Source organism: Aspergillus bombycis (genome assembly GCF_001792695.1).
Source record: "Aspergillus bombycis strain NRRL26010 chromosome Unknown contig00015, whole genome shotgun sequence".
Lineage (NCBI taxonomy): Eukaryota > Fungi > Ascomycota > Eurotiomycetes > Eurotiales > Aspergillaceae > Aspergillus > Aspergillus bombycis.
The window spans coordinates 349,079-360,829 of record NW_019170017.1 but is presented as its reverse complement, the minus strand read 5'-3'; the positions used below and the strand labels follow the sequence as shown (position 1 = coordinate 360,829).

The 11,751-nt window shown below is 48.1% G+C and overlaps 7 protein-coding genes across 7 annotated transcripts; 2 read left to right on the top strand and 5 right to left on the bottom strand.

Annotated features, from left to right (window-relative positions):
* Positions 1-78: 78 nt before the first annotated feature.
* Positions 79-1,591, bottom strand: ABOM_002503 (TauD/TfdA dioxygenase family protein; the record flags this gene model as incomplete). Its single annotated transcript, XM_022529633.1, has 8 exons — positions 79-187; positions 246-272; positions 329-407; positions 469-560; positions 620-649; positions 711-974; positions 1,036-1,312; positions 1,372-1,591. 8 exons carry the CDS (start codon positions 1,589-1,591, stop codon positions 79-81), a joined length of 1,098 nt encoding a protein of 365 aa, XP_022392245.1.
* Positions 1,592-2,535: 944 nt separating this feature from the next.
* Positions 2,536-2,986, top strand: ABOM_002502 (uncharacterized protein; the record flags this gene model as incomplete). The annotated part of the gene is made up of 2 exons (XM_022529632.1): positions 2,536-2,897; positions 2,956-2,986. 2 exons carry the CDS (start codon positions 2,536-2,538, stop codon positions 2,984-2,986), a joined length of 393 nt encoding a protein of 130 aa, XP_022392243.1.
* A 180-nt stretch (positions 2,987-3,166) lies between these two features.
* On the bottom strand, positions 3,167-4,896 carry ABOM_002501 (benzoate 4-monooxygenase cytochrome P450; the record flags this gene model as incomplete). Its single annotated transcript, XM_022529631.1, has 4 exons — positions 3,167-3,520; positions 3,580-3,868; positions 3,918-4,468; positions 4,519-4,896. 4 exons carry the CDS (start codon positions 4,894-4,896, stop codon positions 3,167-3,169), a joined length of 1,572 nt encoding a protein of 523 aa, XP_022392242.1.
* Positions 4,897-5,718: 822 nt separating this feature from the next.
* On the bottom strand, positions 5,719-6,524 carry ABOM_002500 (uncharacterized protein; the record flags this gene model as incomplete). Its single annotated transcript, XM_022529630.1, has 2 exons — positions 5,719-5,791; positions 5,842-6,524. The coding sequence occupies 2 exons, from the start codon at positions 6,522-6,524 to the stop codon at positions 5,719-5,721; spliced, it is 756 nt and encodes a 251-aa protein (XP_022392241.1).
* Positions 6,525-7,030: 506 nt separating this feature from the next.
* ABOM_002499 (uncharacterized protein) lies at positions 7,031-7,558 on the bottom strand (the record flags this gene model as incomplete). The annotated part of the gene is made up of 3 exons (XM_022529629.1): positions 7,031-7,263; positions 7,347-7,421; positions 7,498-7,558. 3 exons carry the CDS (start codon positions 7,556-7,558, stop codon positions 7,031-7,033), a joined length of 369 nt encoding a protein of 122 aa, XP_022392214.1.
* Positions 7,559-8,591: 1,033 nt separating this feature from the next.
* ABOM_002498 (F-box domain protein) lies at positions 8,592-9,131 on the top strand (the record flags this gene model as incomplete). The annotated part of the gene is made up of 2 exons (XM_022529628.1): positions 8,592-9,064; positions 9,116-9,131. The coding sequence occupies 2 exons, from the start codon at positions 8,592-8,594 to the stop codon at positions 9,129-9,131; spliced, it is 489 nt and encodes a 162-aa protein (XP_022392213.1).
* A 757-nt stretch (positions 9,132-9,888) lies between these two features.
* Positions 9,889-11,570, bottom strand: ABOM_002497 (transcription factor domain-containing protein; the record flags this gene model as incomplete). The annotated part of the gene is made up of 4 exons (XM_022529627.1): positions 9,889-9,993; positions 10,051-10,339; positions 10,405-10,825; positions 10,895-11,570. The coding sequence occupies 4 exons, from the start codon at positions 11,568-11,570 to the stop codon at positions 9,889-9,891; spliced, it is 1,491 nt and encodes a 496-aa protein (XP_022392211.1).
* Between the last annotated feature and the right edge of the window lie 181 nt (positions 11,571-11,751).

Genomic DNA, 11,751 nt, shown 5'->3' with positions numbered 1-11,751 from the left:
AACACAAGGAAACATGGAAATTACGACCATCTCTCAGACTCAGTTGAAGTTCTTTCTCTCCAAATTTCGTTTGACTCCCTAACTGGCCAAACCAAGTGCCTCCCTCCGTGACACTGAATGTGGGTCATAAAACGGCCTCTCTCCTAGTGAGACTACGCGGTTTCCCTGTCGTAACCCGGTATAGTCACTGTATCCTAGGGTTAGAGTGAAATATCCCCGCAGCTGTAGGCGTTCATTGGACTTACTATGTGGCAGTATGGAAAACGGACCGGCTATATATGAAGTTAGATTAGCTGAAAGCGTTAGGAAATGGAGGGCTTGTACGTACTTGTCCCAGATAGCGATGTCATTTTTGCTCCAACGAAACCGGACCTGGAGATCATGGTTCTCGGAGATCAACTTCAAGACTAGAGGGGATGGCAATCGTTACTGCTTGTAGTGCGTTTGTTATTGAGGGCCACCCCTTACAATACGATTTCAACATCTCACTTTCAAAGTCTGTCACGCCGTCGATCCAACCTGCACGGACCTGGAATCCGGCCGCAAACAGACTCTTCCACCTGCATGATATCAGTATTGTTCATTTGGCTCGATTTACACGGGTTGGGGAGCTATTTACCCAGTTACAGGGTTGGTGCGCACGACAGGGCTGAACGGTTCTTTTAGCTGGCCTTGTTTTCATAAAAGATATTATGGAACTGTGTACTGACTGGGAAGCCTTGAAATCTACGCCGCTATTCTCCGGATTACCACGGTTCTCAGTAATCAGCTCCATGTTCTGACCCTTCGCTGCCTCATTGAATGCGGGCTGATAGTGAGTGGCTGTCAGGCCCTCAGCGAATTTCTTCCACGCCGGTGAGAGTCGGTCGTAGGCTTCATATCCAGATGCCCAGAGAGTATCTCCTCCAGCATCATCTGGAGGAGTGACAATTTTCAAAATAGCATAGTCGGATGGCACAGGCTCGAAGGTGATACTACAATCGTCAACTTCAGTAAGCATGGTAATATTCACCAACTGGGCAGAATATCCCTTACTCAGAATGCCATCCCTCACTTGCCAACCTCTTCGTCGTGGGCCCGCATCGATCTTTGTAGTACTTCTTGTTCTGCTCGGAAGACATGATCGTGACTTCATCATCAACCTTTCCATCTTTATCAACCGCAACCCCACGTTTGCTGTTCGCTAGAGGATGTTTATGGAGGTACGAAGTCTCAGGCCTCCCAGTCAGATGTCCGAGTTTGACAGCCAAGGCCTTTTGATCCTCGATGTTCAGGTCCTGGTTGCGAAAGAACACCACTCCACGTTGGGAGACTGCTTCGGGGTTAGCACTTAGGTCTTCTCTGTATAGGAAATGGGTACTAAGTTCTAACCCATAACACCCAAGTCCCGGATCTTCACATCGTCGTGCAAGATCTCGCTCAATTGGACCATCGAGAATTCGCGTCCAATGGCCGCAGTCAGGTCAAACGCCTCATACTGATCCAGACTACCCGAGTACTTGAGAGGTCCGTTCAGTCGGCTTGCATCATGTGGCTTACTGGAGAACCCGTCGTCAGTGACGGGGATGGAATCTGTCAAATGTGGGGCCATTGGTATAGCTAGATCTGTAGAAGACGTGATAGACTATGTTGCAAGCATTATGGTTACCAACATGGCATTTCATTCCAATAAGTAGCATGGCCTGTGGAGCTCTGATGATCGCATGCGGTAGGCGTCATGTTCTAGGTACTCCGGCCAATGTAACATTTTCTTTACTGCTTGAATGCAACATAATAAATCAATGATGAAAGCGATCTTGACAAAATTCCTACTCCTACTATCATTGAACCAGCGGGTATAGAATGTTCCATTTTGGAGTGACAATCGGCATTTTGCCAGTGAAAGTTGGGCACATATCCCGTACCTTGTCACCTCAGCGATTGCGGCAGGATCTGCAAGGCTTGAGCGCCGACACCTTTAATATGTAAAAGTTATTGGAAGGCCAAGAAGTCAGTGAATCCTTCTTGGGCTCCCTGTTCGCCTCCGGCAAGATTCCCAATATAAGACATCCTTGCGCTGCGGATTTCTCGTAGCCCGAGTAATTCTCGTTTCGACACTCAGTTGGGCGCTTGGACGGCGCGATGCAAGGCCCCCGACATGGAATAGTTATTTTAATTGAGAACTAGTACGTGTAGAGTTAACCGATGTAGATCACTCCAGCCTGATGGCTATGCAAAGCAATTCTCGGGACCAGATCAGGCGTATTAGGGTCTGGATATTCGCACGTTCCTGCGAGGGGATCAGTCACCCCATATCCATAGCGCCTTGGCAGGATGATCATCTTCCTACTCCATATATGGGCTGTGCTTGTAGAATGATCAATACAAGGAGTTGGTCTTGTGGGCTGTGACTTGCCGTTTTCAAGGACAAGGTTATAAAATCCTCCTCTCGACGGTCCGCCTCTTTCTTAACCATACTCGCTTTCTTCAGCAACACTCAAAGTCTTCTCTTGTTGATTTTTCCCTTGAAACCACTTCTTGGTCGAGTCTATCACTATGCGCTTTCAAGCTCTCCCCGTTCTCGCCACCATGCTTGCAATTCCTAACCTTGCCTTTGGTGCGCCAAAGTGTCTAGACGGTAACGGTGTCTGGAGGAGTGAAGCTGCGAGAAGTGCAGCTGCGCACGGAATCGACAAATGGTGCAATAATATTGCCCCTTCCAAGTTCGCAGGTAAACAAGAGGTGCACGAGTGTCTCGAGGTCGATTATGAACCGATCAATGTCAATTTGTGGATGTTCAACACCAATGACGGTGATGCGATCCTTACCATTGACAACTGCAAGAAGCTACTCAAGAAGATCGTGGACAGTTGCTCTTCTGGCGGCTCTGATACCACTTTGGCTGGTTGGGGTCCAACGTGAGTTGTTTTTCAATATCGGAAACACAAGAGACGCTTGGCTAATATATTCTTTCAGCGCTTACCCGGCTAATCACTGCTACGCCTAGATCCTAGGGTTTCAGGAAGAATGCATTCGTTGTTTTATGTATGGGTTTGCCGAGTATCCTAGGCAGGTGGCTAATCGAGTTGGACATTGGTCTCGAGTTGCATTCGCTCTGTCCAATGTCAAATGTCTTCATGTGTCGATCCAGTTTAGCTTCCTAGTATCAAGCTCCCTACGAGCTATTTCATTTCCTCAGGGATGCCCTTACAAGCAAAGGCGCCTTGAGTTCACTTATACCCACGCTAATTAGTTCCGGGATTTCCCCACAATATAGCCCATTACGAGCATCTACATGCTCTTGCTCATTGGCCAACTCAAATTTGAACTCTGCTAATAGTGTACTCATCAACTTGTAGATGTTGGCTGTCGCAACAGTCTTCCCAATGCATTGGCGTCCGCCCAAGCCAAAATGCATCAGGTACCGCGCTTTGGCGGCGACGTCGGCTTCGTCCCAGCGGTGGGGGTCGAATTGATTGTGGTCCTCGCCCCATACCCTTGGGTTATGGTGGAACGCATGGTTGCAGACAGCAATTGAAGTCTAGAATTCGATAGATGAGCTAACTAGGCTCCTTAAAAACATGAAAGTACGTCACCTACCCCTTGTGGGAAATAATGCCCCGCAATGACTACTCCCTCCGGAGCCATTACGCGCCGTGCGAGAGGCATCGTGAAGACTGGTGTGATGCGGAAATTCTCACGCATACAATTCCGGAGAAACGGCAATGAGGCCTCAACGTCGGCAATGGAGTATGCCGCTGTTCCTTCGTCTAGTCGAGGGAGCCTACCGTTAATTTCCTCAACAAGCTCATCTAAGAAGGCTGGATTATGGAGAAGATGATAGAACAATAACGACGCGGTGGCACTAGTCGTGTGCGTCCCGGCAATGCTGAGAACCCTTGTCAGCAACGCATCAGCACTCTTCGAGGCAGACCTACATGAATCCAAATGCCTCGGTTTCGAGGTCAGTTTGCGTGAACCTCGCGCCCGTACCAGGGTCTTTTGCTAGGATCAAGTTTGTGAGGATATCCTTTCTTTCAGTGACGTCGGCCGTGGTATTGTCGCTCCGCAGATGCTGCAGCCTGCGCTTGACGCAACTCGATGCCAGGTCTGCACAGGCTTTGCGTCCACGAATTAATCGCTGTAGGCCACTGTGTGGCACAGCGGGCAGAATTTGCTTCAACGTTTTGGTCATTATAGGCCATGCACCGGTCACGGCAGCAAGGAGACTATGTTCCACCACCGGGGGAACCCGGGATTCGTCATCGGCGTCCTGGACGCCAAAGGACTGGCTGAACGCCAGCTCACCCAAGGTATCAACTACGTAATGATGCAGAGCTTTCTTGAGATCGAACCCATCCCCTTGGTGGCAATGGCGCCTGATCTTCTCTTTCAGAATATGGATGTTCAAGTCGAGGTAGGGTTCCATTTCCTTGACGTAGCTCAGCGAGAAACTATGCGACATATGACGTCGTCTTGTAGAATGCATCTAGGTTATCATATTAGTACAGCGCAATATCAGTAGTCTGCCGCCCCTACCGCTTCATCGCGCATGCCGAATACATTTGGCTCCGCCGCGCCATATGCGTCATAAAACTCGGTCTTCGGCATCAGTCTCGAACCTTTCTGGTAAATGGCCTGAATAGCGCTCTCCTCAGTAATACTGATTTTATCCGGTCCATAGCGAACCACAGGGCCGTATTTGTCATGAAGCTCTGTCAGATGATAGGGTTGTTGCAAAGTCATAAATTGATTAACTTGCCAGAGGTCTGTCAAGGACGCCAGGAAGGGCCCCGGATACATAGAGAGGGGATGAAGATAACGCCAATAAATAATATATGTGCATATGAGAGCCACGGCCAAGCCCATGAGGATGGTAGTTGGGCTGGCATTGGTTATCTCAGTAACAATCGCCATAACGCAGACTAGGCTTTATGTGTACTAGGAAGGAAGCGCAGTTGATAGAAGGGTGCGGTGAGTTGTACTTATAGTCCGTCGCCTTTCCATCTGCCCGACATTCGAGGAGTCTAGCTTATTCGGTGATCGTCTTTATGCATTCCTGATGGTGGATTGCGTGGCATCCATCTCCTTGCTTCAAGGATGGGGCATAACGGGGGCAACCGATTGGATCCCACGGACGTGCAACAAGCAACAACTCAACTGGGGAGCGGGGACTATGTCATATCGTGGGGCCCGTGGGGAAATGTAATTATCTACCGGGCTAGTAGGATTTGGTTCAGGTGCATATTCGCATATATACTGTGGTATCCTCTGCTTCCCCGACAGATCCTGCCGCAGTGTTGCGGGGTAGGGCTTCATGAAGACCGGACATACTCCGGTATGCCCGGCCATCTTGAGAATGATGCTCACGCCTTATGAATTTTAACATAAAGGTCTCAACCTTTGGCCTCCATCCTAGCTACAGGATGAAGCTCCATGTTGCGAAGTCCCATGAATCGTGGGGCTGGTTGCATCCCAAATGAACACTCACAGTCGCACCGGGTCCGTACAGCTGACAGCCTGTACTAGCTCACAGTGTTTCGGAGCTCCACGAAACCAAAGATTCCTATAAAGAATAATAGCATGTAACATGTGCGTTGTAAGGATTAAATGTCTGTCCATCGTGTATTTCATAGTCTTGTTCTCGTATACGGTTCCATTATTTCACGACAGATCCAGGTTCATAGAGGTCTCTCAATTTAGTGCCAAGGCATGTCAGAGCCAGAGTCTTGGGCGCTGTTACTCTAGTCTACCTTCACGCATAGCCTGGACCAACGGGTTCTCGACTTTGATGACACCGGTCTCTTGCAATCTGTTACCTGTTAGTTATCAAGAAAAATATGGCATAGAAGATTAACCCACCTTTGAAAGAGAACAAAGAGCCTTTCTGCCTCACGTTCCTTCTCCTCCATTGTCATCTCTGGAGCATTTTGTGAAGCTTCCATATCTCTTCTTTGCCCAGTAACTGGATTTATTTCACACTCGACCACATTTTCTATTGCAGGTGTAGTACTGCTGTCACAGTGTATAGTCCGACCTGTTTCCGCTCCAGCTTCTTGTTCAGTTCCTTCCGTGCGGCCCGTAGAATCACTGGCATGATCCTTTAAGTCGCCAGGAGTACCTAGAGCCAACTGGGTCTTAAGGAGCGGCAGGAATCCTGAGGCATACCCATACCCAATATTGCGGACAAATTGCATTTCGTCATTCCCGCATAATTCGAAGAGAAGGGAAGGGATGAGCAGCCTCAGTTGACCTGCACTTACTGAAGTAGAATGCCTCAATAGTCTTGCTGATATTGAGTCACCCGTGCCAATCACTCTTTCATGATCTTCTTTTGTCGGTAAAACAAGGGCTTGGAGGTGTGCTTTGAGCTTAGCAGAGACGCCTCGTGAGATGAGGAGAAGAGCTTGCACAAGGGGTGAGCCGTATCGGTCCAGGTCTTCGTCGCTGTATACTCGAGTGGCGCTGTCCAGTATATCCACCAATCGATTCAGGTGAACTTCATCGATGGGCGTAGACAAAGAATCCCACGTATATTCTGGCATGACGAAAACGAGGCAGTTAATTAGAGAGGATATTGGAGGTTGTAAGGGTGGTGACGGGATGTTTAAAGTATGGAGAATTTGTAAGATAGGTGGAAGACAGACTGAGAACTCGGAAGCTTGATTCGGGTAAGACGCTGCTATGTTGCAAATCAGTCTCAGAACCTCATCACAGGCATTTATCGTCACCGGGGTTAGAGGCTCAGTAGATGTGCCAGCAACAAGTTTAGCATATCGCGATAGCTTCTAAATGGGATAGATCAGCAAGGGCATGTAACAACAGAAAATATTTGATCAATATCAAAGGCGGCAAGCCTACAGAGTATGTAACGTCTACAGCAGTATGGACATCGATATTAAAATTGTTCGTTCCATAGGTGCAGAGCAAAAGTAGCCTTGCTGAAAGAAACTCGTCGTCTAAGTCATCGTTCTAGACAAAGCAAGTAAGTGAGAGAGTTGGTATTATAAGCCTGTACCATGAATATTCTTTTCTGGGGGAGAGATTACCCTCAGAAGCCGTATGGCTGCTCCGGGATATCCTTCATCAACAAAGAGTTGTCTTGTTTGCTCTGAAAGTAACAATAAGTTGCAAAGGCACCGTAAAGCAATATGACTTGTATCTGTTGCCGGACAACTAAAACCGTAGTGGCAGAGGATAGATAGAGAGCGATTTGTAGAGAGAGGCTCAGATCGCCGCCACCGGCAATATAGCTCCTAAGCTGCTCGAGTAGCATATGGAGACCTGTATATTGAGAACCGGTGATTAGTTTGATCGCGGACAACTTATTGCGATGAGCTATCAAGTGAGATGAACTCAGAACTTACCATCGCATAAGATATTTGAATGATTAGAATTAGATTCGAGCTGGTTAAGAGCCTCCTCAACGTCTCTCTTCCTTCCTATAAAACGTAAGTATTCAAAGAGTATCCCCAACTGGTTCAAGGCCTTCTTGAGGCAGTGGGGAATTACGCATACCGAAGTTAGGAGGTGGAAGCACAGCCACCAGTTTGGTGCTTGATACGGCTTGCGATTCCATAGAAGCCGTGACGATACGTTGAATCAGTTACAATTGGGATGGGTTCAGGAGGTTTGACTGAATAGTGACAGTTTACTTCGGAGATCAGCTACGTACTCCGTATGTGGCTTAGTGTTACTGGACGCCCCAGAATTATAATTGGAGATCTAGCCATACACGTACTAGCGTATGTTGAGAGCCAGTGTGCGACACGTGACCCAGTAGAAGGGAGAGGCAATATAACAGATGTAAGGAGGATTGATTCATTGCTGACATTCCTGGAGCTTACTAGATATATGGTTTAGCCTGACTGGTCTGTATGGAAGCTTTAGCTACGGTCGATCTTTTATATAACGATGACATTATCATGGCCTTCCGTATCATGGATAGTAACTCCTTGTGCGGAGAGATATCCTAGCGAATGCGAGGCTCAGACGGCTCTAATTGGCATATTTTCTTGAGTATATGTTCAAGCACTATAAGAGATATTACTCTGAACGCCCTAATTACAGTTAAAAATGATGTACCACATGTACATCGTCGGTTGGATCAACCAAGGTTTCAGTAAAGCCAAATCACTCCAACAGCAAGGATCTACCTCCCTGGGTACACCGTACCTGGATTTAAGAGTAAGAACGTTCCTGTTATTTCTATACTCAAGCACTCTAACTATCTTACTCAATCCAACCTAGCCAAATAAAAACCCTACTCTTCAACTCGAGGATGTTGTCATAGCTCGACTGTGGCAGTGCTCCGCCTCCGCCATGTTCGAGAGCCTCGTCCGACCCCATCGCCGCAACCCTATCGACGATCATTGGACTCAAATCCTAAAACAATCCCCAGAAACTAGAGATAAAAAGCCTCGTATTCCCGGAGACCTCCACCACATACTCCGCTATTTATATACCAGCCACGGTGGCCTGTTTCAACGCGGATCACATTAGGCAACCAACACCGTATCGATAACCTAACCCTATTTAACCCGCGTATCCATCCCTCAGCTCACAAGCACCCATCACAACGTCTATATCAACATCTACATACTAACATCACAATGGACGAAACTCAACCCCATAAACACAGCCAATCCCTTACATCCCTCCCCACAGAACTCCACCTCCACATCTCATCCTACCTCTCCTACCCAGACGCACTGGCCCTAAAACACACCTCACGCCATTTCTATACCCTCGTCTACACCGGCGTCCACCTCAAAGTCGACTGGTTCGTCGAGCGCTTCGAGCGCAAGCTCGAATGTCCCATGGAGAAGTGTTCCTTCCGCACCGACGAGGCGTTCTGTAATCTGCGCATCCGCCGCATCATGGAGCGCAGACGACGGCATCTGGAGTGTCCGCGGCGGGCCGGGGGTTGTTTGGTGGTCGGGGGGAGGACTTGTCAGGCGGATTTGGTACCCAGTTGGCTGAAGGGGAAGGGCGGTGTTGGGGGTGTTCTTGTGTATGGGAATGAGGTTTTGGTTCTTGGGGGGTTCTTTTTGGGGGTTTATTTATTATGGGCGGTCGTTTCTGGGTGAGTTTTGCCTTACTTTTCCTGGTTTGGGTGGAGGGCTGATTCTTATAGGTGGTTTTTGGTGTGATTGCCTTTGGAATATGGAGTTGGGGATTGTAAATGTTGAGGTCGAGATGCCTGCTTGTGGTCATCCAGATATACGGGGAAACGCTCGACTGTCAATTGCCTGAAGTGTTTATTTCCTTGTCAGCGGCACAGCGATGCATACTATGAGGATACGGACTTTTTGTTGACCAGCTTTGGGTCAATTATGATTATGGCAAAGATATATATACGAAACTAATGTATAATGATAATTCTCTCGGGGTAGATCTAGGGTCTCCAGAGGAAGATATACCAAGTGGGCTCAGTGTATACAAACTGGAATAGTCTCATAATAGCAACACCGGAGTTCGGAATCCGAAATGATATTCTAGTTAGCTTAATTTAGACTTAGCCCGCGTCATTTTTAAGTCAGATGAAACGTGTAAAGGGCAGACTATGAGTAACAGTCCGATGTATATCTCTCCTCATCTTACATTACGCATCTCGAGTAACTGGGGCATTACATACATATCTTCAGAAGATAACATACTGATCAATCGATCCTCCAAACTCCAGCATATCCAAGAAATCCAAATCATCGTTTTCGACCATACATGTTCCCGAATCGGCCAAAGGTATATCTAGATCAGGCCCAGGGAGAGTTACCGCGACACGCGGCTCTAGAACTTCGTCGATGATGCTCGAGAATATTTTACTAGCACGGTGAAAGAGCTCCTGGCTCACAACACCCGGCCGGGCCATCGACTCTAGATGCGAGATAAAAACGCTTAGATGGCGGATCAATTCAGATCGCGAGCCTGGTAGGGGATTGGTCGACCGGTGCGAGCTTGTTTCTGGAGCGCCTTGATTAGAACAGCGGCACTGGGGAAGCCATACAGGAGGTTCTTGTAGTGTAACTCAGTTAGCTTCGTTTATAAACTGTCAGGAAAGGAAGCACGAACTGTCCACATGAAGTCTGGCCGAAGGTCGACCATATCTTCTCGCATGGCGCAGAAATCTAAAACGGTCGACAAGATGGTGGAGCTCACATCGAGCAAAGCGGAGTAGGCCTCCTGGTTCTGCTGAACAAGGAGCCTTTGAATGAGGAAGTCGTTGTAAAGGTAAGCTAGGTAGGACACGATAAGCATCATACGGGTCGTGTTGGACATGTTTTTATCCCGAGAATCTGAGCTGTAGTGCAATTGATTCGGCATTGAGTTCCATGTTTGATTACAACGCACAGAGATATCCCTGTTCGCCACATAACCGAGTTCTATAAGCTTGGACTAATAGAGGGGATATATGCAGTGACTCACCTCAGCTTTTCGGCTGTCCCACGGTTTTGGGTCTCTAACGAGACCTCTAGAATCTCTTCGCGAAAGGTGCTGACTAGGAATCGTTGCCGAAGAAAGGTAGCCCGATGAAGGCTACCTTGAGTATTCCATCCATCGCTGTCCAAGCTCTGTAGGGCTAATTCAATTTCTGACTGATCAGCCTCCAACGAGCTATCATGGATATCAATAGGCAGTCGACAGTCTGAATGTCTTAATGATATTCGCGGCGGTCTGCCAAGGAATGTTGCAATGCTCTTGTCGAGTTGGTATGCCGCTGCAAAGAGTCTGCGGCGGGTCTCGACTAAAAATACGGGGAGAGAGCTTGACTGTTCGGAGTCTCTATGCAACCCCAGCTCAAATATATGGGTTGACAGGTCTCCGAGCCTGCGCCACTTTGCGGAGCCTGTTACATGGTAAGCAACCATTTTCCAAGCCTCTAGCTGATTTCGGCGTCGTGAGGTGTTTTACTCACTAGTATCACCATCTGCCACCTTTGACAATAGTAGAATTTCATACAGCATCCATATCGTTAGATCATTGATTGGGGCGATGAGCCTGCAAATCTGAAGCACCGCATCACTAGCCGCCAGCATCTTCCGAGAGAACCGTTCACGAGCTGCCATCCCATTGAGTCTGGGGAATCTATCATGAGCCAGGCCGAAAATACTGAGTCGGCCAGCTATCGCATAGAGAACGCCTAAGATCTCCAGGCGTAAATTAGACCCAGTAAAAAGCTGATGGAAATGACGTCCTGTCATAGTTGATGATATATGGAGCACATGTTTCGTGTTTTGAAGAACCCGCGCGACTTGTTCTGGTGGGCTATTATGCAGTTGGGTTTCGTCAATCGTACTCTGTATTGAGGGTAGTGCGTTAAGAACGAGAGATGGTATGACCGCCGCCTTGCTCAGTCCGTAGTATTCGTCGACTAGCTGTTTAATGGTTGGAAAATCTTGTAAGCATCGTAATATTTCTGCTGTCTGCTGGATCCAGTACAAGGGCAATTCCGATGGGAATGTGGTTCCCGCATCGTCCTGTAACTGTCGATCGCTGGGGCTAGAAACAAGCTCGTGGTCCTCTTCCAATGCCGCGACAAAGCTGGTTGGACCTAGGTAGCCAGTGGGCAAGGAGTAAGAAGTGATCGGCATGTTGAGCCCGTCGTCTTCGGTATTCGAAAATGTCGAAATCGGCGTGGACACTGGTCGGGCACGCAACGCCCCAGAACCAGAGTCATCTTGCTCCGGAGTTGAAGGAGGGGGAGAATGTGTGCGCCCCGCGGCAGATAAGATGTGTTTTACGGTTATGGTCTTTGATCTTTGTGTCAATGGT